The sequence below is a fragment of the Sorex fumeus genome, unplaced genomic scaffold, assembly GCF_029834395.1.
Source record: "Sorex fumeus unplaced genomic scaffold, SorFum_2.1 ptg000122l, whole genome shotgun sequence".
Taxonomy (NCBI): domain Eukaryota; kingdom Metazoa; phylum Chordata; class Mammalia; order Eulipotyphla; family Soricidae; genus Sorex; species Sorex fumeus.
In genome coordinates, this window is record NW_026606179.1 from 13,832,564 (window position 1) to 13,859,790 (window position 27,227).

The 27,227-nt window shown below is 55.7% G+C and overlaps 3 protein-coding genes across 3 annotated transcripts; 1 reads left to right on the plus strand and 2 right to left on the minus strand.

Moving 5' to 3' along the window:
* Positions 1-2,091: 2,091 nt before the first annotated feature.
* On the minus strand, positions 2,092-10,631 carry QPCTL (glutaminyl-peptide cyclotransferase like). Its single transcript, XM_056136254.1, has 7 exons — positions 10,326-10,631; positions 9,760-9,903; positions 7,973-8,254; positions 6,802-6,954; positions 6,614-6,713; positions 6,153-6,269; positions 2,092-3,572 (listed from the first exon to the last, which is right to left on the minus strand). Exons 1-7 carry the CDS (start codon positions 10,533-10,535, stop codon positions 3,427-3,429), a joined length of 1,152 nt encoding a protein of 383 aa, XP_055992229.1. The 5' UTR covers positions 10,536-10,631; the 3' UTR covers positions 2,092-3,426.
* Positions 10,632-11,192: 561 nt separating this feature from the next.
* On the plus strand, positions 11,193-14,153 carry SNRPD2 (small nuclear ribonucleoprotein D2 polypeptide). The gene is made up of 3 exons (XM_056136678.1): positions 11,193-11,295; positions 13,290-13,469; positions 13,920-14,153. Coding segments are annotated over exons 1-3 (357 nt in total). The 5' UTR covers positions 11,193-11,293; the 3' UTR covers positions 14,095-14,153.
* Positions 14,154-16,638: 2,485 nt separating this feature from the next.
* Positions 16,639-27,013, minus strand: GIPR (gastric inhibitory polypeptide receptor). The gene is made up of 14 exons (XM_056136818.1): positions 26,944-27,013; positions 25,795-25,937; positions 24,897-24,996; positions 24,360-24,467; positions 23,699-23,802; positions 22,433-22,536; positions 22,065-22,209; positions 20,264-20,423; positions 19,981-20,041; positions 19,636-19,705; positions 19,427-19,515; positions 19,199-19,337; positions 17,055-17,096; positions 16,639-16,971 (listed from the first exon to the last, which is right to left on the minus strand). The coding sequence occupies exons 2-14, from the start codon at positions 25,864-25,866 to the stop codon at positions 16,765-16,767; spliced, it is 1,401 nt and encodes a 466-aa protein (XP_055992793.1). The 5' UTR covers positions 25,867-25,937; positions 26,944-27,013; the 3' UTR covers positions 16,639-16,764.
* Between the last annotated feature and the right edge of the window lie 214 nt (positions 27,014-27,227).

Consider the following 27,227-nt stretch of genomic DNA (forward strand, 5'->3'; position numbering starts at 1 on the left):
CCAGACATCACCGAGGCCTTCCACGCCAAGGGAGCTGCCTTCTCCTAGACGCACTACGACATGCTACAGACACTCTCGTTTGCTGTACAGCTCATTGGTCAGAATGTACCAAAGGAAAGGGGAGGGAGGCACAAGGGAGACACCCCATATGCCGCCCCAAGCACTCCCAGGAGCGATCCCTGAGTGTAGAGCCAGGAATAAGCCCTGAGCAACGCCAGGTGTGTCCCCCTCCCACATCCCCCCACCCCCCCAAAAGAAAAATGCAAGCATGAAAGAAGGTAAGATGTGTGTTGAGATGTAGAAGTCCTGAGTTTGATCCCCAGCACCACTCACCCTGGAAAACTTTGAAAAGCTACTAGTATGTGAGCACCATAACCCCAGTCATCAAACACTGGCCCTGCAAGGTGGCTAACCCTAGTTTGATCCTTCACACCATATATGCCTCCCCTCCCGGGGTTCAGGGATTACTCCTGAGCACTTACAGGTATAGCCCAACCCCCAACCATTTCCCCTCCCCCCCCAGAACAAGATAAATTGTTAGCAGGTGGTGCCTATTTGTGTTGCGGAGGAGAGTGGGATGGTTTGAGGGCCACACCTGTCAGTGCTCAAGGCTTACTTCTGGCTCTGCACTCAGAAATCACTTCTGGCAGGCTTGGGGGACCATATACGGTGCCAGGGATCAAACCTGGATCAGCCACATGCAGGGCAAGTGTCCCACCCATTGTCCTATCTCTCCTGTGGGAAGTGTCAGTCATATAAAAGTATTTTCAGGGGCAGGAGCAATGTGGTCCCCTATGCCCCTCCAAGAATGACCCCTGAGCTCAGTCAGAAATTCCGAGCATCACTGGGTGTGGCTCACCCCCCAAAATTTTCTTTTCCAAGACTAGGATACAACAGCATCGCTATTGAAAGCTTCAATTTTAGAATCAGAATTGGTTTTGTGGGTCCAGGAGTGCTAGCAAAGGCTAGTGAGTGCCTATACTTTGCATGCTGGAGCCCAGATTCTAACCCTGGCACCAGAGCACAGAGCCAGTATTCCCTGATCCTCACCAGGTATGACCCCAAACCAAGAGTTGGTTTTGTAGGACTTCCATTTCCTGTGAAGGGTGAGCCCGGTTAACTGGGCTCCCCCCCAAACTGAAAGGTGAAAAACCAGGACCCAGTTCAGGAGCCCAAAATAGAAGAGAAGAGCATTTGGGGCACCACAGCTTCTTTGTGAACATGAAGTTGGCTTTCCTTCCGCAGCCTTATTGGGACAAGCAGGTGTAGGTCATGGCCAAAGTTCTCCCAAGAGCCAGACCCCACAGAGCTGCAAACTCCAGAAAGGAGGACCCAAAAGACTTCTGAGAAAATGTTCCAAACTGAGAGCAGGGACTAAAGACATGGCTCAGGTGGGTGAGCACAAGCCTAGCACATGTGAGGCCCTGGGGTTCAGTCCCTGACAGCAGCATCAAACCAGGGGGTGGCGAAAGGCGGCCGCTGAGAATCTATGGCCAGATATTGGCACTGCTCTAGTCTGACCCCCAAAGACTAGCTCCCAAGCAGCACCGGGCCCAGAGAGGGGGGTTGGTGGTAGACAACTGGACTTGCATGTGTGAGTCCCTGGGTTCCATCCCTGGAACTAAAAAATGGGGGAGGGAATTGAATACATGCTTTGCAGGCAGGAGCCCCAGGATCAATTTCTGTCACTTCATGATCCTCTGAGGACCATTGGGAGTGACCTGAGTAGCCCCCAGCACCAATAGCTGTGCTCCCTCCCCCACCCCCCATAAAAAAAGGGAAGGAGAGTAGCAGACAAAAAATGTGAGTGCAAGCAAGGCTGAAGAGATAGTACGGCGGGGAGGGCTTTTGCCTTGCACACGACAGGCCCGGGTTCGATCTCCAGCACCCCATATGGTCCCCGGAGTCTCGCCAGGAGTGATTCCTGAGCACAGAGCCAAGGGTAAGTATTGAGCATGGCCAGGTATGACCCAAAGGTGGAGAAAGTATGAGGGAAGGCATTTGCCATCCACTCAACTCACCCTCTGATCCTGGCACCACACACGGTGCCCTACATACCACCAGGGGAAATATGAAAAAGATTACAAAGAATAGAGACCATCTTAAGACATTTAATTGGCATTCTATAATCAATCAGAAAAGAGAAGGGTGCCCCTGCACACTTAACTTGTCAGGGGGTGTCCAGTGATGCCCAGCTGGGCTATGGGTTTCTTCAAAGCTCTGTGGCCCCCGCCCTCTACCCCAGCTGACAATACTGATGGTTCCTCAAAGGACAGATGCTGACACCACTGGCATGTCAAATGCACAACCCACTGCTCATCAGCTATATCCGGCAGCTCCCACAATAAAAATTCTGGGGAATCCCTGAGTCTGGAGGACAGAAGGATGCTGGGAAAACCATGGCCAGGCTGAGCAAGCCGCCACCGCCACCACATTTAAATCAGAAAATTCTGACCCCAGGTCCAAAAAGCTCAAACAACCCAGCTGTCTTGCAGGGTGACATGGCGATGGGGGGCAGTCATAAGCCTGAAACCCCACCCTAGCTGGGCTCTGACGATGGCTGTGGGATGACTGTGAGGCCCAGAGTTGGGGGTCCCAGGTACCCATGAAGATTCTTAACTACAGGCAGCATATCTGCCACTCATGAGATCTACCAGCTGCCTGTGGCCATAATCCTCACCAGCTGGCTGGCGGATGATCCAGTAACTTCCATTTCTGGGCTCACTGAGCTGGGACAGTTACTCCCAAAGGTCAGCAGGCCTCACCTCCAGGCTGCTCCAACTTGCAGCGACCCCCAGAACTTTGTAGCCACACAGCAGCTACCACGCCCTCTAAGGAGCAGAGGCCACCAGTTCAAGGCACCTTGCTAAGATTGTCCTCCCAGAGGATGGATGCCCTGCCAGCACACCTGGCCGAAATGCTGCCTGTCTCTGGAACAGTCACACAGACAGCTGACTCGGGCTTCATTCCGCCTCTCGACTCTTTCCCACCATGGCCCAGGATGTTGGCTTTCTGGAATGTTCCTGGCTCCGCAGGGGGGCCTGAGTTCCAGCAGAATCTAGCATCCCAGTGCTGCCTAACCAGCACAGTTATGCTAACTACCAGCATAACTGCGGCCCTGGATGGTTCTTCAGTGTGGGAACTGGCCAGGGGCTGGGGCAAGATTCGGGGAACAGACACCACCTGCTGTGGAGGAAGGCTCGTGGACTCGGGCATCCACCTGGTTTGCTGGCTCAGAGCAGCATCTGTGCGAGGTCTTCAGCGCCCAGGCTCCCCTCAGGATGCAGGCCCAGCTCTCACCCCTCAGGTCCCCCACCGGGGCCTCCTCTGCATCTTTGAAGATGGGCAGCTTAAGCGTCCAAAGGGCCCCAGGGACTTGAGAGGCCCCTGGGGCAGGGCAGGGAACCCCAGAGGTGAGCAGAGGGGCTAGAGGCCCAGGTATTCGGCCAAGAACACTGCAAGGATGCGGCTCAGGTTGTGGACTGTGGGCGGGTGGAGGTTGGCCTCTGAGTCCTCAGGTGTGTGCCAGACTGCCGGGAAGGGTGTGGAGATGAGGTGCAGCACAGGGACCCCTGGAGAGAAAAGAGCCCTGGTCAGGCCCAGGCCCCTGGCTTCATCATCCTGCCACGGAAGATCCGCTCTAGTGTATGATAGATGATTAGTGCTTTTTTGAATTTTTTGCAGGGGTTGGGGGGGCCGTACCCAGCAGTGCTTAGGGCTGACTCCTGGCTCTGTGCTCAGGGATCACTTCTAGTGGGTTCACGGGACCATATGGGGTGCCAGGGATTGAACCCAGGTCGGCTGCATGCAAAACAAGCGCCTTCTCTGCTGTACTATCTCTCCAGCACAAAAGCATTTTGGGGCCTTAATTTGCTGCACATTGCATAAATAGGTTTTTCATCTGCCTAACCTCACCAAGTCCTCGCCATCTGGGACCCTGAATATACAGAGATACGTATGTGTTCGAGCGGGCCCAGTAACGTCTCCATTGGAGACTTTGTTGTTACTGTATCTGGCATATCCAATACTCTCGGTAGCTTGCCGGGCTCTCCGAGAGGGGTGGAGGAATCAAACTCGGGTCAGCCATGTTGGCTGCGTGCAAGGCAGACGCCCTACCCGCTGTGCTATGTGTAAACATAACTTATGTACAGCTTGGTTTTCCAGAAAAAAACAAGGCCTCAAGTTAAATAATTCCTCTTGGGTCAAGTAATAGTAAGGTGCACTCCCAAAATGCAGGCACACCCCAATCCCAACACCTCTCTACTATACCCCTCTTCCAGAGACAGTCCTAGTTTAGCAGCAGAACCATCTGGAGTCTTGTGAAAATAGCGCAGATACATGCAACCAACCCAATGACCAGCATCGCCAGGGGTCATCTGAGCAAAGAGCCAGAAATGTCCTGAACACCCCCAGGTGTGGCCCAAAAACCCAGCTCCCCTTCCCCCCAACAACAAAAAAAGAGGGGGCTAGAGCAAGAGTACAGTGGGTAGAGCATGTGTCTTGCACAAGGCCAATCGGTTATGATTCCTGGCACCCTGAATGGTTCCCCTCAGGAGTGATCCCTGAGTGCAGAGTCAGGTGTAAGTACTGAGCACTGCCGGGTGTGGCCAACCCGCCCCCCAAATTTTTTTTTAAAGAAAAAGAAAATAGTGCTGAAGAGAGCTCAGGAATTTAGGCACCAACCTGTCTTCCCTGCAGTCACTTTAGCCAACCCAGGTTTGAGTCCCCAGCTCTGCAAATGGTCCTCTGAGCACCGCCAAGGGTCACTGTGGAGCACAGAACTAGGAGCCCCAGAGCACTGCTGGGCATAGCCCAAAAAGCCCTCCAAGGGGCCAGCAGAGAGGGCGCTTGCCTTATGTGGTCAATCCAAGTTCAACTATGGGCACCCCATATGGTACCCCAAGCATGCTAGGAGTGTGCCCTGAGTGAAGAGCCACTGGGTATGGCCAAAAAAACAAACAAACAAACAAACAAAAAAAAAACAGAGCCCTCCAAACAAGAGAAAAATGGGGAAAAAAATAATGCAGAGATAGGACTGGATAAAGGGTAAAGTAATTTCTTTGCATGCGACCAACCTGGGTTTGACCCCTGACACTGCATATGATCCCTAAAGCCCCACGAGGAGTGATCCCTGAGTGAGAGCCAGAAGTAAGCCCTGGCACTGTCAAGTGTGGCCCAAGGGACCGGAGCCATAATACAGAGGGTATAGCATTTACCTTGTATGTGGCTGACCAGGGTTCAATCCCCAGCATCCCATAATGGTCCCCTGAACACCATCAGAAATAATTCCTAAGTGCAGAGCCAGGAGTAACTCCTGCGCATTGCTGGGTGTTACCCAACAAGCCAAAAATAAATAAATAAAGAGAAAGGTAAGGCCCTACATTTAAAAAAAAAAAAGAAAGAAAGAAAGAAAAAGAAAAATAATGCAGGGCCAGAGCAATAGTACAGCTAGTAGGACATGTGCCTTGTATGCAGCTGACCCAGATTTGATCCCAGTATCCCGTATGCTCCCCTGAACACCACCAGGAGTAATTCCTGAGTGCAGAGCCAGGAGTAGCCCCTGAGCATTAGCAGATGTGACCCAAAAAGGAAAAATAAAAAAGAAGAAGACGATGACGAAGAAGAAGGCCCAGGATTGTGGTTTGGTGTGCCCAAAATGTGGCAGGGCATTTTTAAGAACTCTCAGGTGCTACTGGGGGCTGCCAGGGCCTTGGAAGGCAGGAGGAGAAGAAACTACAATTCTCAACACATGAACAAAGACTTCTACATGCTGTTGTGAGCTGTCACTGGTGTAAGGTTTGGGATCATACCTGGCAATGTTCTTGGGTTGATCCTGGTGCTGCTCAGGGGACCCTATGGTGCTAGACTTCGACACCAGAACACCCACAGGCCAAGCCTATGCTCCAGCCCCCACAACCGTCTCCCGTCTCTCTGGCCCTAGCCCCAGATCTTTGCCTATGTGGCCACCTTCAATCCCCCCACCACGAGACTGAGCCAGAGGCCAGGATTATCCCTATTTTACAGATAAGAAAACTGAGGCACAAAAGGTACCCCAAGTTGCCCACCGATTCCCAGTTCTGGGAAAAACCAGGAACAGGTCTCATCTGGGGCTTCCTGGGGCCCCCAAGCCCCTCCCTCCCGACAGTCAGTACCTCGGCGGAGGAAAGGGATGTGGTCATCCTCCACCGAACCTGGAGGCTCCCCGGGCTGGAAGTATAGTACTTCCTGCGGATGGGACTGCAGCAGTTTCAAACGGTGCAGGCGCTTCTCTGGAGGCAGCAAAGAAGAGTCAGAGGTCAGCCCCTCTGGGGTCACAGGTCCCATCTCCCCCAAGCTCCCAAACCAGAGGAAGACCAAAGGGGACTGGGTCAGAGCCACTGGGTTTCCCAGCAAGAGTGAATGCCTGTCAGTCACTCCCTTTCCTGTGATTTGCTGTTCATGAGCTTGCCATCACACCCATTTTATAGAAAGAAGACTGAGGCCCGGGGAGAAGCCCCAGGATGAGTACAAAGGTGTATTAGGGACTGTATACTGCTCTAAGTGACCCCAGTGGGCTCTTTCTGCTGGATGGCCACTGAAGACAGTGGGGGCCTCTGTGCTCCCCTCCCCTTACCAATGCTCCTCAGGCGGTGGAACCAGCGGGCCGTGCGCGGGAAGTGACTGTAGAAGGTGGGATAGGCTGCACCCAGGAGATCCAGGAGCACGAAGAGCTCCTAGGGACAGAGGCCGGAACTGCAGAGGCCAGCACTGGGTCTCCCTGAAGGTGCCTGTCCCCCACAGCAGCACCCCCCCCATGCTTACGATGGCATGGATCCTGGTGGGGCCGGGACTGTGGGGTGCAGCCTCCATGAGCTGAGCCAGGTGCCGGGAGCCGTAAAGGGAGTCCAAGGGTCCCCACTCCTTCAGCGCCTCTTCTCCATCCAGGAAGAGCAGCTGCAGCGTCACAGGGGCGGCCTGTGGGAGCCGGGGGTCAGGTGAGGGGGTGAAGGTGGGGAGATGCCTGTGGGAGCCAGGGGTCAGTTGACAGGGGTTGGACCGTGGGAGTCAGCCAGGGGTCAGATAGCTGGGGTTGACCTCAGCCATAGGACTGCTGCCATATCCCCCTCATGGAGGTGGGTGCCCCGGGCTACACCCAGCAGTACCTGAAGGGAACCAAATGGGCCTGGGAGCAGACTCCAGCTCCCTGTGTTCTCTCCCCAGCCCCCTGGCTGCTTGGAAGTTCAGCAGTCACGAGTAAGTTCGCACAACTTTGATTTCTGGCCTGAGAAAGGCAGCTGAGCACGGAGAGAATGAGGACCCAATGGGAGGGGACAGAAGGAGATTCCTGGGCATGTTGGTGGTGGTAGGGTGTAGTAACTTGTACATCAGAACTCTGAAACTTAAACATACTCTCACTATAACCTGAAAGGAAGGGGCTTGGTCACAAGCCCCCTTTGTTCTAGGTGAGACTCAAGTCCGGGTCCCCTGTGGCGTGTGAGCCAGCACGGGGCTAAGGCTGGTCGTGGCGGCAAGAGAAACAGTATAGCAGGTAAGGTGCTGGCCTTGCATGAGCCTGACCCAGGTTCAATCCCCAGCACCCTATAGGGTTGTTCCTTGAACTCTGCCAGGGGTGATCCCCGAGCACAGAACCAAGAGTAAGCCTTGAGCACTGCTAGGTGTGCCCCCCCCAAAACAAACAAAACCAAAGGTGCTGCCCTTGTAGCCGGCCAACCACAGTTCAATGGCCAGCACCATCATAAGTCATTCCTGAGCACTGCCAGGTGCGACCGCCAAAACCTAACTCACCCTCACCCCAAAAAAATAATAAAAAACAAACACAAAGATAGGTTTGTGCTTTTTATGATGTGGGGGCAACGGGAGGTTCCGGCACACGGAGACACAGAATCTGACATTCGGGAGGCAGAAAGCTCCCTGTCATTGGGGATGTGTGGTGGGAATACAGGAACTGGGGGGCTGAGGGCCTGCTCCTCACCTGCTCCTTGGTGAGACTCAGCTCCTGGTCCAGGGCATGCACCAGCTCCAGCAGCAGGGCACAAGGCACAGCTGAGTCCGTGGCACCCACAAAGGGAGCCGACTCGGACGGCATGAGCTTGGAGTCATAGTGACAGGCCAGGGTGAGGTGTCGTGCGGCCCCAGGATCCAGCGTGGCTACCACGTTGCCAAAGTCCAGTGGCCCCAGGGGTGTCAAAGCTGTGAAGGGGTCCAACTCCACATGCCAGCCTGCTGCCAAGGACCGCAGGGAGGACTCCAGGAACTAGTGGGGAGAGGGGGTGGGAGAGAGGGGGCACCAGGTGAAGGTTGGCAAGACCCTGAGACATGCGAGAGGGTTAGATGACCCCCCCCCCAATAGTGGCCGCGGGAGGCTGGAGCGATAGCACAGCGGGTAGGGAGTTTGCCTTGCACATGGCTGACCCGGGTACAATTCCCAGCATCCCATATGGTCCCCCGAGCACCGCCAGGAGTGATTGCTGAGTGCAGAACCAGGAGTAACCCCTTGCATCACCGGGTATGACCCAAAAAAAAGCAAAAATGAATAAATAAATAATAAAGCAGCTGCGGGTTGGGGCAATACCATAGTGGGGAGGGCACTTGCCTTGCATGCGCCTGACCTGTGTTCTAATCTTCGTACCCCATATGGTCCCCCTAGCCTGCCAATAGTGATTCCTGAGCACAGAGCCAGGAGTAAGTCCTTAGTGCAGCCTAGTATGGCCCAAAACCTCCCCCCAAAAGCTATAAAGCCACCCCAGGGTTGGGAAGAGAGGGCTGGGCCACAGAGCAACTGCCTGGCAAGTGTGAGGCTCCAAACGCCCTCGTGGCACTACAGTCAGTCAGCCATCCCCTTGAAACCCTGTGCTGAGCACCAGCCTAACGCAGCTGAACCGAGAGATAGTACAGTGGGGAGGGTGATTGCCTTGCACGTAGCCGGCCATGGTTCAAACCCTGGCACCACCTATGGTACCCTGAGCACCACCAGGAGTGAACCCTGAGCACAGAGCCAGGAGTAAGCCCTGAGCACAGCTGACTATGCCCCCAAATCCAAATCAAAACAGAACCCCAATTTTGGGAACCAGGAGTTGGCTCAAAGGGCTGACGCACAGGCTTTGCATGCAGGAGTGCTGAGTTTGATTCCCAGAATGGTATTTTCCCCTGAGCATCACCAGATGTGGCTCCCCAGAGGCTGAAGCAATAGCACAGCGGGTAGGGTGTTTGCCTTGCAAGTGGCAGACCCAGGTTCGATTCCCAGCATCCCATATGGTCCCCTGAGCCCCGCCAGGAGTAATTCCTGAGTGCAGAGCCAGGAGTAACCCCTGAGCATCGCTGGGTGTGACCCAAAAAGCAAAAAACTAATAATAATAAAAAATTAAAGAAAAAAACTGGAGTGACAGTACAACTGGTAGGGCACTTGCCTTGCATGCAGCCCAACATGGGTTCAATCCCCGGTATCCCATATGGTTCCCCCGAACACCACCTCAAGTCATTCCTAAGTGTAGAGCCAAGGGTAACCTCTGAGCATCGCCAGGTGTGGCCAAAACAACAAACAAAAAACAAACTAGCTCAAGGTCTGAACTCAGGCTGCCTTCAGTTGCCTCTGGATTCGTTCAAGGAGGCAGAGAAATGTCTCACGGGGTGCTTAGCCAACTAACTCCCTCTCCTCTGAGCTTCGTGGGGCTCTCCTGGAAAACGCCTCCTCGCCAACAGGGAGGTCTGGAGGATCTGGGGCTCCTGTAGTTTTTGGAGGTGCGGCCCTGTCCTGTGTACCTTCCGGACTTGGAGATTGCCCTGGCTGCCCGGCGTCCGCACGACCAGCAGGGGGCGCAGGTAAGCGTTCCAGAGCCGCTCTGGGTCCAGCTGGCCCACGACCCTCCGCAGCCGGTCCTCGCCGAGGCTGGTGACCAGCGCGGTCTGGAGAGGCAGGTGGGAAGAAGAGAAACGCAGTGTGAGCGCAACGCCCGCTAAGCTTACCCGGGCCACGTCACCCTTGAAAGCAGCCACGGCTCGTCTGTAATCGCGCCCCACGCCCCCCCTATCAGAAATCCCCAGGATGAATTCTCTAGACCCAAGCCAAGTTCTTCCGTGTCCATCCGGTGCCGCCCCAGCCCACCCCCCACTCCCACCCTCCTCGAGGAACCGAGGCTCTGGCAGGAGGACGGGGCTCTTCTAATTAGCTGGGCTTTAGAATTAGAACCCGGGACTCTCGCAACCCCAGACCCTTCCTACAGAACGAGCCCCAGGCCTCACTTGGCGGGCAAAGAGCTCGAGACGACCTGAGCGGGGCCCCCGGGAAGGAGAAGAGGAGACCGAAAGCCCGCACCTCCCGACCTCACCCGCTGAGCCGGACCCCGCGGCATGTCCTCCGTCCGGCTGTGCCAAGTGCTCCAGATGATGTACAAGGCCGAGGCCACGGCCAGCGCCAGCAGCAGCAGCGGCAACAGCTGCGCCCGCGGGAGCAGGCGGCGCTTGGCCGGCGAGGGGGGCTGCAAGAGGCCGCGTTCCGCGAGCCGAAGCCGGGACCGGCCGCGGCCCCCGGAACGCATGGCAGCTGCGCCCTAAAACAGCCGGTCGCCCACCGAGTTCAGGCCCAGCCAAATGCCAGCCCATGGGGCCGGTCGGCCAATGAGCGGCGAGAGCGGCGGCACCCTCCCGCCCTCCCCCGTCTCCGCGGCGCTCGGAGCTCGCTGCGGGCCACGCCACCCCGACGGGAGCGCGAGAGGCGCACCCCGGGCACCGCCCGAGCGCAGGTTGGGGGGACCGAACGAGCCGCGAGCGATCCGACGAGCCCTTGACCTCCCGGGCGCCGGTGCACGCCCCTCCCGAGGCAGGCAAGGGATTGGCCACGCGGAGTCCGAAAGCTCCACAGACACGTAGACCTGAGGCGGCGCCCAGCCCCGCAACGCGGAGCCGATTGGCCCCGCGGAGGCCGCGCCCCCAGAGGCAGGCCCGGCGGGCCTTTGGAAACGGTGTCTCCCGGCTCGCCTTCAACCCGCGCCTCTCTGCCACGAAACGGCCGGAGCCCGGTCCGCCTCCCTCTCCCCTCTATCTTCACGAACGCCCGGCCCGTCGGCTGCGGCATGGCCTCGAACCACCCCGCCGGGTTCCTATCCCGGGCGCCGCGGGAGCGCCGGCGGGGATCGCTATGGCGACAGGCCACGCCCCCTCCCGGCGTGGGTTTGCGCAGGCGCCGCCGGAAGCAGGGGGCCGGAAGCGGAAGTCCCGCCTCTCACGCGCGCTCTCCTCGGCGGCTGCGGCAACGCGGAGCTAACGGGGTGGATTTGAGGACCGTACCGGCGCCACCATGTGAGTCCCGGCTGGATTTGGGCCGCGGGAGTGGGGTCTCGGCTGTAAAAATGTGGCCACTTGCGAAGGGAAGGGGCTGGGTGGGCGAAGGCAGGGATTTTGAAGGGGGAAAGCTGCGTGCTTTTCTGCCAGAGGGTTTCAGAACCGGCGCGGGCCCTCGGACGGTTCCAGCTTACACAGGAACGAGCCTGGCAAGAGAGGGTACCAAGTAACTAGTCTTGTTTGATTTTAAGGGGAAGGTTTTTGAAGCGCTTCCTCTTCGGAATGACGATTTGGGGTTCGTCTCCATCATTTGGGCCGGAGATGGTTAACGTTACGATCGAGGGTGATTTTGAGGGCTGGTTTTTGTAGTGCGTTCAGCAGTGATAATCCTGTGCTCGTGTATGTCAGGCACTGCTTTCGATCCAGGGCAACGGAGCGACCTTCTTCTCCCCCTGCCCCCGCATAAAAAATTTTCCCCAGCCTGCAGGTATGGCGAGCAGGTGATGGGCGTATGGATCAGAAGCGGGGAGTTCGGTAGGCGGCTGAGATTGTGAAAGAAGAAACAATAGGGCTGGGTTAAAATAATGGGTGGATGTCAGTATGGAGAGGCCGTAACTAAAGAACTGGGTTATAGAAAGCGAAGGAACCTTCTAGAGACATGGGGAGGGCTGGAGAGCTAGTACCAGTTTAAGGCACTTGCCTTGCGTGTGGAGGAGCTTATTTCCATCCCCAGGCACCGCCAGGGCAGACACAGGCACAGGTGGGTGTGACCCACCCACCCCCCCAAAAAAAAAGAGAAACCTGCGGGTGTCCACGGGAAAGAACAAATGCAACCGCCAAGGTGAAAGCTTGCTGTCTGCAAGGCCCTGGTGGGGCAGAGTGAGACAGTATCGATGAGGTGCCTTGTAGAACTTGGGCATTTAGGGACCTGAGCAATATAGTTCAAGGCACTTGCCTTGCATACTGCCAATTCTTGTTTCGATTCTCAGTCTACCAAGCCTACCAAGAGTGATCCCTGAACGCAAAACCAGAAATATGCCCTGAGCACCACCAGCGGTGGGCCCCCCCTACCAAAATTGGGCAATACCTCAATGAACTGGAGTGCATGATTTAAATACTAGAGCCCAAAAGGAGAGGAGGGAAGTGCCTGCCATATCTCCTGCCCTAAAGTGGGTGTGGGGGGTGATGGGAGGGAACCTGGGACACTGGTACTGGGAAATGTACACTGGTGGAGGAATGGGTATTGGAATATTGTATGACAGAAATCCAGTCATGAACAGGGTCTATCTCACAGTGATTCAAAAGTTAAAAAATTTTTAATTTAAAAAATTAATAAATACTGGAGCCCCGGGTTTGAATCCTGGTAGTGCCCTGCGAGTGAGCACCCTGTCAGGAGTAGCCCCATAGCACAACTGGGTGTGGCAGAAAAAAAACTAAAATGCTCAGGGTTTTTAATGCTGGGTTAGGGACTTTTTTGGGGGGAGGGGGTCACACCCAGCGATGCACAGGGGTTACTCCTGGCTCTGCACTCAGGAATTACTCCTGGCGGAGTTCGGGGGACCATATGGGATGCTGGAGATCGAACCCAGGTCGGCCACGTGCAAGGCAAACGCCCTACCCTCTGTACTATCACTCCGGCCCTAAGTTGGGGACATCTTGTAGTGTGAGATGGTGTCATTGTTGGTCTTGGCACAGCCCAGGCCCGCCTGTGAAGACAGGGAGCCCACGAGAGAGCAGGTGCAGGTATAGGCAAGTATTTGGTCAGGTTCATGGACCAGAGGTTAAGCACTGGCTTTGCACGAGGGGAGTCCTGGGTTCAGTCCCCTGGCACCACACTGTCCCCAATGCCCCTAGCACTACCAGCTGTGACAAAGCTGGAACGAAAATGTTCAAAAGCTGGGTAGAGATGGAGGCTGGTGGAGCAGCGGAGGGTGAGGGATAGGGATTGACATCCGAGGGGTCCCTACAAGGCCCTGAGCACCGCCGGGCGGGCTCCCCGCTTTCCCCCGCAGGAGCCTCCTCAACAAGCCCAAGAGTGAGATGACCCCTGAGGAGCTACAGAAGCGGGAGGAGGAGGAGTTCAACACGGGCCCGCTCTCCGTGCTCACGCAGTCGGTCAAGAACAACACGCAGGTGCTCATCAACTGCCGCAACAACAAGAAGCTCCTGGGCCGCGTGAAGGCCTTCGACCGGTGAGTGCCCTCCCGGGACCGCCTTGGCATTCAGTGGTGCCCAGGGCTTCCTTGTGGTGGGGCTCTGGAGACCCTATGCGGTGCTGGGGATCAAACCTGGGTTGGCCACGTGCAGGGCAAGCGCCTTAACACCAGTCCCATCTCTCCAGCCCCAGAGTTGTATTTGTTTTTGTTTTTTAAGCACAATCAGACTGTTGCCGCACCCCACGGCCTGCTCTGAGTTTGTCCCCCAAGTGCCCAGTTGATTCTGTTCAGCTTCTCACCAGCCTTGTGTGGTTGACCACTCCCCCTCTTCCCAACCATGGGCTCCAGTTTAGAGAAGAGGAAGGGGGCAGGGGTCTCTTCCCAGGCCTCCTCCTGAAATCTGGCCAAGGCAGAAGCCCCAGGCGGGGCACGGAGGGGGCAGCAAGAGAAGGGTCACTCCACTCATGCCCACTGCCTGCACCCCAGACACTGCAACATGGTGCTGGAGAACGTGAAGGAGATGTGGACCGAGGTCCCCAAGAGCGGCAAGGGGAAGAAGAAGTCCAAGCCCGTCAACAAGGACCGCTACATCTCCAAGATGTTCCTGCGCGGCGACTCGGTCATTGTGGTCCTGCGGAACCCCCTCATTGCCGGCAAGTAGACGGCACCCCCGTCCCTGAAGACCTGCCCTTGTGGATGGAATAATAAAGTCCCTTTTTTTTTCTTTTCTTTTTTTTTTTTAAAAAAAAAAAGCTTTGTGGCATTGTTTTGTTCCTGGGGGCTGGTGTGTGGGTGGGAAGGCAGCCCCTTGTGCACCTCCAGGCCCCACTCCCTTCCTCTCAGCTCCTTGAAGGGGATGACATGGGACCGAGAGCACTTTTTGCCCTCTTGTCGATTTCTGTATTTGCTCTACTGTGCGTGTGAGAATGTGTGTCTGTCTGTCTGTGTTTGTCTGTGTGACCCTTCTCTACCCCCTTTATCTAGCTTACCACTTTCCCTCTCCCTTCTCTCAATAAATGTGTCTCTCAGAATTTTGGCGGGGGGAGAGGGCACACCTGACATTGCTGAAGCCAGAGTGATGGTACAGCAGGGAGGGCCCTTGCCTTCCACGCAGCTAACCCAGGTTTGATCCCTGGCATTCCATAGGGTCCCCCCAAGCACCACCGGGAGTGATCACTGAGAGCAGAGCCAGGTACAACCCCCAAACAAAAACCACCTGCCATTGCTCAGGGACCCATGTGGTGCCAGGGAGCCTTCCCACCAGCCCCTCTCAAAATTTATTTTGGTGAAGTCTCTAGAAGAATTTCTCCTTAGGAAATAGGAATGTTTCGCCTGCCTGACAGATTAGCAGCAAAGATTCTAGCCCAGGGCACTAGTTGATGCCTCTCTGGGCACTAACCTGAATCTGCAGGCTTGCCCCTTCCCACAGCTGCCCAAACACTGGGACATTTTTTTTTGTGATGGGAGTGGGCCTACCAGCAGTGCACAGGAGTCACTTCTGATGGTACTCAAGGGATCGCGTGCTATGCCACAGATGGGGAGATACCCAGCGTTGCTCAGGGCTTACTCCTAACTGCACTCAGGAATCACACGTGGCAATGCTGGGGAGACTATCTGGGGTGTTGGGGATCCCTGTTGGCTCACATCGGGCAAGTGCCCTCCCTGCTGTACTGTCACTCTGGCTCCATCTCACACACATACACCCGAGTGCTGCTTTTTTTTTTTTCCCTGCTTTTTGGGTCACACCTGGCAATGCACAGGGATCACTCCTGGCTCATGCACTCAGGAATTACTCCTGGCGGTGCTCGGGAGACCTTATGGGATGGTGGGAATCGAACCCAGGTTGGCTGTGTGCAAGGCAAATGCCCTACCTGCTGTGCTATCGCTCCAGTCCCCCTTCCCACCCCCATGCTTTCTAACTACCTCTTCCATGGCGGGGAGTGAAGTGAGACGGTGCAGAAGAGACCTTGCAAAGCGGCCATGTCCACACCTGTGTCTGGCTGTGTTGGAGAGAACCACACCCGTATGCCGGGCTACCGGAGGAACAAGGGCCACCACCAACTTCCGGAAGTGGGAACCAGCACAGAGAGGTCAGGAATTTCCCACAAACCACATGGCTAAGGCTTGAGCTGCGGTGCCTGCGTCTTCACCATCTACACCCCACTTTCCCAAAGGCGATGCACACACATGCACACATAAAACTAGCAAGATGTCTGCTGCTCAGAGTGGCTGAGCTGCCTGTAATTGGTTCTAGCAGGGGCTTCTCTGGTATCTGGCAGAGAAGGGAAGCGTGGCTGCCTGGCACCCCAGTTCCCCCAGCCCCAACGTCAGCCTCAGTCCTTTCCCTCTATCCTGCCCCATGGATACAAAAGCCGGCAGTGTATCTTAGTTTATTTACAAGATTCCCTGCCCCCCCCCAGAACCCATGTGCTCCAGGGACTGGGTTCACCAAGGAAATCAGTGCCAGCTCCCCAGGACTTAAAGTCTTAAGTGTCTGAAGGAAGGATGGGAGGAGGTGGGGACTCCTTGAGGATGGTCTAGCCAAGAAGATGGGCTGTTGCCCCCGATTCCCAGGGGCTGCCCAGAAGGGTAAGAAAACGTCCAGTTCTAGCTGCATGTAATGTTTCCACCGAGGCCTCCCCCTGTACCCTAAAATCCCCTTGAGACTCTGGCCGCTTATATGTCTGTTGCCAGCCGTTCCCCAGATCCTTGTCCACGGCTTAACCTATCCAAAGAGCACCTTGGTTCTCCCCACCTGAAAATGACTTCCACCCCCACCCCTCTATCCCAAACGGGGGACTCTTCCTGGGTGCTTCCTGCCTTCCATCAGCTCCTCCGCTCAGCTATACCACTGCGGCTGCTCCCACACTGCCCTGTGTGTCTTGCTGGTTCAGCCTCCCTGTGCCTGTGCTCCGGGTTCCCACCTCTGCACCTCATCCTTTGTTCCCCTTCATAGCAGGGATCTGTTTCAAATACGAGCCCAGACATCACTGCTCATACCCAATCTGAGTAGCCCAACCACTTCTCCCTCCACAAATGTTGGCTCTGATCATACACTGCTGTCCCCATAGGTCTCTGATCATTACCCTGGCCATGCCCCTTCCTGCCCCAGGACTTTTGCATATCCTCTGCCTCTGCTCTGTACTTGTTACTTGATGTTTTGTCTTCACTATTCCTTTCCCCACCTCCACCCACTTAGTTGTGATTCTTAGAAGACCAGGGCCCTGCCCTCTGTTTCCTTTTGCCACTTTCCCCAGCACTTTCCACACCAAGCCCGGTATACAGCTAGCACTCAATAAACACTAACGAATGGATACAGGCATCCTGCCTCCTAGCAGTAACTTTCCATGACCTGGCTGGCCTCATCCGCAGGCTTTGGGAGAGGGCCCAAAGACAGGACACGGCCGGTGGGGACCTGGCCCGGGTCGGAGCCCAAGGGCAGGGTCCCAGAGACGCGCTCCGAGGGCCTGCGCGACCCCTCACCGAGGCTGCGGTGCAGGCGACAGCGGTGCCAGGCGCGGCGGATCTCCGACTGCACCTGCCACCAGAAGGCGCTCAGAGGCGGCGTCCAGCGCGCCATCCCCCGCGCAGCCACCAGGGGGCGAGCGCAGCTCTGCCTACCTCCTTGGTGATGAAGCAGTAGAGCACGCCGACCAGGAAGCCCTGCAGTGGAGAGGCATGGGGTTAAGGCCAGGTTCTCGGGTTCTCGGGACAGCATCACCGGCCTCCCGCCAAGGAACCCCGATCCTTGTGGCACACACAACACCCCCTCTCCCCGTACCTCGCCTGCTGCTATCCTTGCCTTAGATTATCATGGTCACCTCCCAGCTCCAGGATCTCTCCTTAACCCCTGAGCAATTGGACTTGACCAATTAAGAACCAGGACACCTGGGGCTGGAGCGACAGGACCACAGGAAGGGTGACTGCCTTGCATGCGGCCAACCCAGCTTCAATCCTCGACACCCTATATGGTCCCCCAAGCATGTGGCCAACCCAGCTTCAATCCTCAACACCCTATATGGTCCCCCAAGCCCTGCCAGGAATAATTCCTGAGTGCAGAGCCAGGAATAAGCCCTGAGCATCACCAGGTGTTACCCATAAAAGCAAAAACGGGCTGGAGGAGAGATAGAACAGCGGGTAGGGCATTTGTCTTGCACGTGGCTGACCCGGGTTCTATTCCCAGCATCCCATATGGTCCCCTGAGCACTGCCAGGAGTAACTCCTGAGTGCAGAGCCAGGAGTAACTCCTGTGCATCGCCAGGTGTGACCCAAAAAGCCAAAAAAAAAAAAAACAAGCCCCTCATCAAATGACCTCTGCGAGAACTGAGTGATTCTTACTCTAGAAACTGGTGCCTAGGAAAAAGGTTTTCTTTTACTTGGAGGGTGGAGGCAAGTAATTGGGGGTCACATCCTGTAGGCTTCCAACTGAGTCTCCATCCTAGGGGTGCTCAGAGGACCCCATGGTGCTGGATACCAAATCCAGGCTCCAGTGTACAAATCATATACTTCAGCCCTTTGAGTCATCTCCTGGACTCTCTTTATCTTTTTTTCTTTTTGGTGGGTTTTTTGTTGTTGTTTGTTTAAGGCCACAACCAGCAGTGCTCAGGAATTACCCCTGGCAGTGCTCAGGGGACCATATGTCAAGGGACTATATGCGATGCTGGGGATAGAACCCAGGTTGCTGGTCATGTGCAAGGTGTCTTACCTGCTGCCTCCAGCACTGAACCCTCTTTATCTTTTCTTTATTCTTGGGGTACTGGGGGGTGGCCACACCCAGGACTGCTCGGGATTCACTCCTGGCTCTGCTCAGGGATGACCACTGATGGTGTTCAGGGGACCATATATAGTGCCAGGGATCTAACCTGGATCAACCACAGACACAACTGTCTCTGGCCCCTTTTTTGTTGTTGGTTTTTGGGCCACACTGGGTGGTGCTCAGGATCTATTCCTGGCTCTGTGCTCAGGAATCACTCCTGGTGAGACTCAGGGGATCCTATGAGGATCAAACTCAGGTTGGTCACGTACTAGGCAAGATCCTGACCCGCTGTACTATGACCAGTCCCAAGGCTTATTTACTTTTATAATTTTTCCTATATAGCTTGCTTATATAGCTGCTTATTTATATCTACTTACATAACATGCTTATTATAACTTGCTATATAAACAACCCTTTACTTACAGCTTGCTTAATGTCTCTTTCCCACAGAGGGTAGGGACCCTGTGATTTCAAGGGGGGAGGGGGAAGCTTGGAAAAGGGTTTTGCAAGAACCATGGATACTAGCTGGGTTGAGCGGCCTTGTGGAGGACGGCTAGTTTTGTCCTGACTTTAGAGACAAGAAAACTGAAGCCCAAGGAGCTAAAACTGGGAGAAAGGGTCTGCCCTCAGCCTCGGGGTGAGCACCTTCTTACATGTTGGGTCCCCTAACTCTGACCCTGCAGTGAAGGCCACAGTGCTGGGAAGTGGCCATCCAAATTTGACCCCAGTCCCTGTCAGGAGGTCGGCCAGGAGGGGTGCTCCCCAGGCTTTCCCAGCCCACCACCCGCAAGCTTAGTATTTGGAGCAGAATGAATGAACCAGACTCCTTCCCACACCCTATAGTAGGGATACCTGAGACCACACCTACATCCCATAAAGCCACATCCACAGAACCAATGCCACACCCACAGGACTGATGCCATCCCCCTGCGCCCCTGGTGCAATCCTCCACTGGTTCGAGTCTCTGGGGTGGACTAAGTCAAAGGTCTGCCTAAAACCATGGAAGCACCTGAAAGGAGCTGAGGAAGATCTCAAAGGCCAGCTTGGCGAGGCGCAGGGTCCCCTGGGCCTGTTCCTCTGTCACGGGAGCAAACACCACCTCGTGGACCCCTAACAGGGGCACTAGAGTCAGCGTGGAGCGGGCCAGCCTGGGGGGAGAGAATGCAGGTGATGCTCACGCCTCCACCCCATGATCGTATCCTGGCCCTCCCCCTTGCAGTCCCCACCCCTCCCTCACCTCAGGCGGTAGTCGGGGTAGCGCATCTGTCTCGTCCTCAGTTTGGAAATGAGGATGCCGAGAATGCGGATGAAGATGAGGAAGTTAATCTGCAGAGAGCAAAAGCGGTTGAGCCGCAGGTGGGGCAGATGGACGATGAGCACGCCCATCCCTCCGGGTTCCCGGGAAAATCCCAGAGGACAGCCTGCAGGAGGTAGGACCGGCTGTACCAAGATGGTCAGGAGAATAGGAGTGCGTATGATCCACCAGATGGCCTTGACGTCGTTCCGCTCCCAGCACCTGGGGGTGGAGGAGTAGAGCAAGAGTCCAAAAAAGGGCTAGACTCTGGATAGCGCCCTTTCACACCCCAGGCCCCGCCCACGGCCGTAACGCCACACCCCCCCCTCAGGCCCCGCCCCCAACGCCCGGGCCCCGCCCCGCCCCGCCCCTGGGGCAGTCCGGGGTTTCCCAGGCTTTCCTTTAGACCCCTTCCAGGTACCCGCCAAGCCCAGGGAGTCCTCAGACCCTCCCCAACGTTTCCATTAAGCCCCCCACCCCCAGGCCCCACGACTCACTGCGTGTTCTCGTACAGGTACCTGACGATCACCCAGGGAATGACGAAAAGCGCGGGGGCCCCTGTGCAGACCCCGACCCCCGCCCCCCACCCCGCCGCAGCTGTCAGCGCGCGCCTGCCGGCACCCGCCAGGCCCAAGACCCGCGGAGACTTGTCCCGCCAGGGTGGGGAGATCGAAAGCCCGGTGCAGGGAGGAGGCCCCCTGAGGGGGACCAACAAGGACCATCGGTGTGGATGCAGAGGCGTGCTGGGCGGGGCGGGGCGGGGACCGGGGCGGGGCTCACCCCAGCCAAACAGCAGGTAGCAGCGGAAATGACCCCCCTCGGATCCTCCCACCAGCACCAGCAGACTATGCAGGTACAAGCCCTCCACCAGCAGCCACGTGTAGTTGGCGCCCACGCAGTACTGGGTCACGATCTGGGCCACGCGGCAAGCAGCGAGTATCTAAAGTGTGGACAGAGCAGGAAGGGGGCAGTCGGGATCTCTAGGGGTGAAAGGTATCGTCCAGCCTTCCTCCACCTGCTCATCCTACCCCCGTCTCTTAGAGGATCACTACCAATCATCTCCCTTTCTCTCATCAAAGGCGATACAGGAGTGACCCTGGCCGCGCTGGGCATAGAACCAGAGACCAAGGCATGCAAGGCAAAGCCTGTATTTTTCTTCCCCACACACTGCGGTTCTCGGCACTTACTCCTGGCTCTACGTTCAGCGATCACTCCTGGCCTACTTGGGCGACCATGTGGGGTGCCAGGGACTGAACCCAGATCTGCACGTGCCAGGCAAGTGCCTTGCCCCTATTTCTCCAACCCCAATGAAACTATCTTAACCTCTGTACTATCTCTCCAGATGAAATAAAAGATTATTTTCTCTCATCCAAATCTCTTTCCAAATACAACTCTACACTCTTTAGCAATTGGTATCGAGGGGCCAGAGCTATAGTACAGTGAGTAGAGCATTTACCCTGCATGTGGTCCACCTGGGTTCAGTCCCAGCACCACACAGGGTCCCCTGAACCTGTCAGGAATGATTCTTGAGAAGAGAGTCAGGAGGAAGCCCTGAACATCGCTGAGTGTGACCCCCACCCACACCAAAAAAAATGTTTTGGTATTCAGTATCTTATCCCAGATATTCAAATACAGGCGACCGCTGTCCCTTCTCCTAAGAACCTAATCTCAATTCCACCAATCAGGAAGTTTCCTCATATAATAATCAGTATTGGGCTGGAGCGATAGCACAGTGGGTAGGGCATTTGCCTTGCATGCAGCCGACCCCGGTTCGATTCCCAGCATCCCATGTGGTCCCCCGAGCACTGCCAGGAGTAATTCCTGAGTCAGGAGTAACCCCTGTACATTGCCGGTGTAACCCAAAAAGAAAAAAATAAATCAGTATTGCCACAATTAGAATAAAAGTGAGGTAGTAAAGGGTTTGATCTCCACCACCTCATCTGGATTCCTGGGCACCTTCAGGAATGACCCTTGACCAAGAGCCAAAAGCAAGCCTTGAGTACTGCTGGGTATAACACCAAGCGGTACCCCCCTCCTAATTTTTTTGATGAAATAAAATAAGAGTTGTGGGGGTTGAAGAGATCGTACAGACACTTGTTTTACATGTGACTGACCCTGGTCTGATTCCTGGCACCACGAGTGTTCTCCTGTTCATGGACAAAAGTCACTCCAGATCACAGGGCCAGGAATAGCTCTTGAGCACTGCTGGTTGTGGCCCAGCTCCTCCCTAATTAACACATTTTATTCTCCCTTCCCACCAGCACATGGACTCTCCCATCCCAAAGCTTCTGTCTGATATTTGGTCTGGTCTAGCCAGGTGGTCCCTAGACCCCTTACATGCAGCTAGTCTCTGGCCCCTTGTCCACGAGGACACCTGAGTCCCCCACCAGCTGCTTGCTCTCCACCACTCATGTCTAGCAGGGGGACAGCCTCCTGGGTGGAAAATCCCCAAAATCCACCTACTGGAAAGGGGGAGAAAAAAGTCCAACTAGAGAGGGGCATGGAAGAAACGGCTTAGGAACCTCCTCGCCCTATCAGAGGTCACAGATCGCCCACTTAGGAAGGCCGAGATGAGACGTACCTGGGTCCCTGGGGTCGGAGCCTGGTCCCCGGAGTAGGGTCCCGGCGGAGAGAGCAGCCGATCTCGCGAGAGGATGGCAGCGGCCCTCAGCATGAATGACACGAACAGGTTGATGTGGATGTAGTTACGAGTGCAGCGCAGTCTCCTGGGGAGCAGGTGGGGACAGGATGACAGGATGGTGGCGGTGGGAAACAAGGTAGGGATCCCTGAGAGTTACCCTTGGCCTTAGAGAACCCTGCAAGCCCAGACCCCCCCCCCCACTTCAGCCCCACCAGATGCTCCTTGCTGTGGGAGTCTCTGAGCAGCCCTGTGTTCCATGCGAACAGAAGCCCAGTACCTGATGCCCTGCCCAGGTCTGGGGACCCCACCTGAGGAAGCTCAGGGTGAGCAGGGCCAGGAGCAGCGTGACAAGAGACAAGGAGTAGCCGACTGTGTACACCACCTGCAGCCGCTCCAAGATCTGCCTTTGGTCCTGGGGAGCAGGAAGGAGAACACAAGGGATAGTGCTCAGTGGTTTCCATGAAAGGGGATTTCATACCCAGCCCCCAGTTTTCTCTCCTTGGCTGGAGTGAAATTCCTTTCTTCCTTTTTTGTGTTTTTTTTTTTTGGGGCCACCTCCGGTGGTGCTCAGGGCTTTCTCCTTGCTCTCTGCTCAGAAAGTACACCTGGCAGTGCTCAGGGGACCATAGAGAATGCTGGGTGTGGAACCTGGTCTGTAAACCTCTGTAAAAGGCAAACGCCCTACTCCTTGTACTCTCTCTCCAGCCCCCAACTTCTCCCCTTGAACTCTAGGGCTCAGCGAGGAGCTCAGCCAATCAGAGCTCTCTCTCTAACACTGTCCCACCCATAAGGATACAGGATTGGTTCAGGGCTGCTAAGGCCCCAAGTCAGACCAATGAGAGCCAACCCTGAGACATTACATTGGAACACCACTGAAAACGAAGCTCAGTCTCCTGACAGTGTTCCTTGCCTGGTAGGACAAAAACCTGGGGCTAAAGGGCTGGAGCGATAGCACAGCGGTAGGGCGTTTGCCTTGCACGCACCCAACATGGCCGACCCGAGTTCGATTCCTCCGCCCCTCTCGGAATGGATCATCTTTCCATAAAATGAGAGGAGGGAGGACGGGGGGGGGGGGGGGGGGGGGGGGCAGGAAGGGCTGGGGCAATAGTACTGTAGGTAGGGCACTTGCCTTGTACACAGCTGACCCAGGTTGGATTCTCAGCACACCATATGGCCTCCTGAGCCCTACCAGGAAATGATCCCTGAGCACACACCAGGGGTGATCCCTCAACACTGCTGGATGTCTACCCCTCCCACCCCCTGCCAAAAATAATAATGAATCCAGCACACAGGAAAATAAGGCCAAATTGGGTGAGACACAAAGAAATTCCCGTATATATCTGAGCACCTAGATCCAACTATGCCTGAAGCTGTGTATTTATATATATATTTTTAATCTCAGAAGTTAATGTATATATTTTTCTCTTTCTTTTTCCTTAAAGCAGTTAGAGTTGAGTGCCTAGTTCTTGGGACCTGAGCAGTAGTTCTGAATAGTACAATGGGGTATAAGCTAAGCTTGAGTCTTTTTAATCTCTCTTTAGGAACTATAACCCGAATGCCTCCTTTCTTTTTACCTGAAAGGCCTCATTCTTCTCTGGGTTCTCGCACTGGGAATGGTCTCTCCAAGGCCCCCATTGGCCATCAGTTCCACAGTGACGGAGGACAAAGCCCGTGGCTACTGTGGGGAAAAGAGAGAGGGAATCTGAGACACAGAGACAGCCAGACCTATGCTCTAAGGCACAACAAATCTTTAAACTGAATTGTAGGGAGAAAGTTGAGGCACAAAAAAATGAAGCATCCTACCCTAGATCCCATAACTGTTTAAGCATGAAAGACCAAGATGCCCAGAAACACTTAACAGATTCAAGGAAAAAGAGAAACTTCAGAGAGATACAAAGTCAGAAGCGCTGAGGGAGAGGGATGGTCAGGGTGACCCAGGCCAGGTTGCGTAGACAGAGGGACCCCAGCCAGCTAAATGGAGGAGCAAGTGACTGGGTGTACCAAAAGGTGCAGGGGCCAGAGCAATAATGCAGCAGGTAGAGCATTTACCATGCATGCAGACGACCTGGGTTCAATCCCTGGCATCCCATATGGAATAATTCCTGATAGGCTCAGGAGGTGCTGGGTGCAGCTCAAGAGCAAAAACAGGGTGTGTGTGAGGGGTGGGCAGGGAAGGAAATGTGAAGGGTGAACAGCTCTGAGAGCTGGGGCCCTGGAATCCCTGTGCCAACTCACCATGGCGGTGCCACGGCAGGTACCAAGGGCAGGATGCACGGGCAGTGGTATTGGGTGCAGCGTAGTTCCAGCAGACATACATATCGAAGGAACCGTTACAGGCGAGCCCTGGGGGTGGATGTTAGGGGTGGATCCGGCTGGAGGCTTCTCTGCTTTCCACAGGCAAACCCGGCCCACCCGGCTTGGCCCCTGCGAAAGCCACGCCCACTCACCGCAGGCCACGCCCACGGCAGCACAGACTAAGCGGCCCAGAGGCATTCGTCTTTCCAGGAGCCTTCTTCTTGCCTTTGGGTTTTCCCTCTAGTTCCTTCCTAGGCCCCACCCAAGCCGAGCCCCTTCACCACTGCCCCATGCTCCTGATTGGACCCGCGGACCCGCCCTGAGCTTTCCCGTCTCTTGCAAGAGATCTTTCTAACTCCAGTCCCCCACTGCGCCAGCCTCTCAGACCGGATCCACAGCTACCCCCGACTCTTTCAAGTCCTGTCCGTTATTTCTGCGTGGCCCCTCTCAGCCCCCATCCCCCAATGCCAGTCGCACCTGCTGGAGGCTCCGCGTCCTCCAGAACTGCCTGGCACTCGCTGCGGTAGCGCTCCCAGCGCTGGTACAGCTCCCCCGCCGTCTGCCCCTCAGAGCCTGTCTAGGGAAGAAGAGAAGGGAGGACCTCCCCGTAGCACCCCCAAACACCGCTCCCAGGCAGCACGGTTCTTGTAAGCTGGAAAAGCCAGCACTTGTTTTGCCCAGGGAGTCATAGATGGCTCTGAAACCTCTAAGGCTTGAGAGGTGCCAGAAACCGCCAGGGGAGTTGCTAACCAACCACTTGCATCTGAGGGACTGAATTGATAGTACAGCGGGTAGGTTGCTTGCCGTGCATGGTTCGATCCCCAGCACCCCGTTATAGTCCCCTGAGCCCACCAGGAATGATGCCAGAGTGTAGAGCCAGGAGTAAGCCCTGAGCAAATAAAAAAGAAAGAAAGAAAGAAAGAAAGAAAGAAAGAAAGAAAGAAACCAAACACTTGCATCTGGGGGGAGCAGATGCTTTGCATAAGGATGCCCTGGGTTGGATTCTCCGCACCAAATGATCCCCCGGAATCATTGTTGGGAGCTGGTCCTATGCACCGCCAAATATTACCCCCTGTTCTCTCTCTCTCTCTCTTTCTCTCTCTCTCTCCCTCCCACCCTCCCTCCCTTTCTCCCCTCTCTCTCAAATCCTGGCAAGTAGGCCTTCAAACCTAAAATACCACATATAGCACATACAGTCGCCTGAGACTACCAGGAGTGATCCCTGAGCACAAAGCCAGAAGTAAGCCCTGAATCAAGCCACTTTTTTTGCCCCCACCAAAAAAAAGTCTATTTTTTTTTTTTGTCATGTGAAAAACTTAAAAACCACCCCTGGCATCCCCCGAGCCTTGGAGCTCCATGTCCCTCTGGTCCTTACCTCCGCCCTGGGGGACACAGACCCCCTCAGTGAGAGCATCAGGAACAGTATCCAGAGCAGAGAGTCCCGCATCACCAGGTTGATGGGGCATCGGGCGGGGGTGGGGGGCTGCAAAGAATCTGGTCCCTCAGGGGCAGCTGGATCTGAATGTTTTAAGAGCAGAATCAGGGGCCTTTTCCCTCCATCATGCCCATCCCAGTGCACCCCAGCTGGAGACCCATATATACGGTTTTATTGACAAACACACATACACACACACACACACAACTCCCAAGTTGTGATGATTTAGGAGGAGAGGAGAGGCGTGAGGACAGAGATTTGAAACCCAACATATGATTCTTGGGACCACCCGCAACTGGAACTCTCAAAGCAGTGGTTGGAAAGGGGGGTGGTGTTTGCCGAGGGCTCAGTTGCCCCAGAGCTTCACTGGGCAGAACCTCTAATGTCACCCTGAGTCTAGATCTATGCACCCCAGGAACCAGGGGATCCACTGTCTTGGAGTAGAGAAAAGAGAAGGCACAGCCACAGCATTTGAAACACCATAGGGCTTCCCCAACTGTGGATAGGAACCCCCAACTCATATCACTTTCCTGCTCTGGCCCAAATCCAGGGGAACAGAACACCCCAGGACCCAGGAAGCAGAGAGTACAAACCCTGCAGGGGAGCATATGCCAGAAATCAGTCCCTCCCCCAGCCCCCGTCGCTGTTCACTCCAGGATACCATGTAGGCAAAGGGTTCAGACTGAGCCCCACAACGAAGGCATGAAGGTGGGGACCCACGGGGCAGAAATACAGAAACTGAGAGCGACAAGGCAGCCGGGGGGTGGGGTGGGGTGGGGGGAAGGACACTCAGATCACAGCAACAGACAGAGACATGTGAGCTGAGCGAGACACAGAAGAGAGGAAGACGCGGAGACATGGAGAGGAGAGAGGGAGAGGGTGTTTGTGGGTGTTTGTACACACACTGGTTTGTCCCAATCCCTGCGGATTCTAGAGACTCAACAGAGACGCCCAGAGAGAGAAGCCAGACGTGGGCACGGACAGACAGAGACCACGATGAGAAAGACCCCGGGGGAGAAGGGGAGGCATCCAGAGACTAGAGGGGCCCTCGCGGTCAGGGAGAGGAGACGGGGGCCGGGGGACTCTCACCTGCCCCCAGCTGTGCTCGGGATCCAGGTTCCTGGAGCTGTTGCCTCTGCTGCGGCTTCTCTGCCAGCCTGGGCTTTGGAGAGGTGACAGCCTGGAGGGGGCGGGGGGCGGAGGGGCGGGGCAACGGGCGGGGCGGGGCCTGGGAACCGGCGGGGGCGGGGCCTGGGAACCCAAGGGAGACGGAAGCTCTGGGCCCCGACCGCGGCCTGCGAGCAGGGGGAGGTGGCGCCTGGGAGAACGCCAGGCCTTAGGGTCACGTGGCCGGACTGTCGCGGAGTTAGGGT

Excerpts from the sequence above, each read along its gene's own strand:
- GIPR (XM_056136818.1), bottom strand. The coding sequence starts at position 25,866 with ATGCGGGACTCTCTGCTCTGGATACTGTTCCTGATGCTCTCACTGAGG. Across the intron at positions 23,803-24,359 it reads CCTGCCGTGGCACCGCCATG|TAGCCACGGGCTTTGTCCTC; the intron begins GTGAGTTGGCAC and ends TTTTCCCCACAG. Across the intron at positions 20,424-22,064 it reads CTCCGACCCCAGGGACCCAG|ATACTCGCTGCTTGCCGCGT; the intron begins GTACGTCTCATC and ends TCCACACTTTAG.
- SNRPD2 (XM_056136678.1), top strand. Across the intron at positions 13,470-13,919 it reads CGCGTGAAGGCCTTCGACCG|ACACTGCAACATGGTGCTGG; the intron begins GTGAGTGCCCTC and ends CCTGCACCCCAG.
- QPCTL (XM_056136254.1), bottom strand. The coding sequence starts at position 10,535 with ATGCGTTCCGGGGGCCGCGGCCGGTCCCGGCTTCGGCTCGCGGAACGC. Across the intron at positions 9,904-10,325 it reads CGCGGGGTCCGGCTCAGCGG|ACCGCGCTGGTCACCAGCCT; the intron begins GTGAGGTCGGGA and ends CTGCCTCTCCAG. Across the intron at positions 6,955-7,972 it reads TGAGTCTCACCAAGGAGCAG|GCCGCCCCTGTGACGCTGCA; the intron begins GTGAGGAGCAGG and ends CGGCTCCCACAG.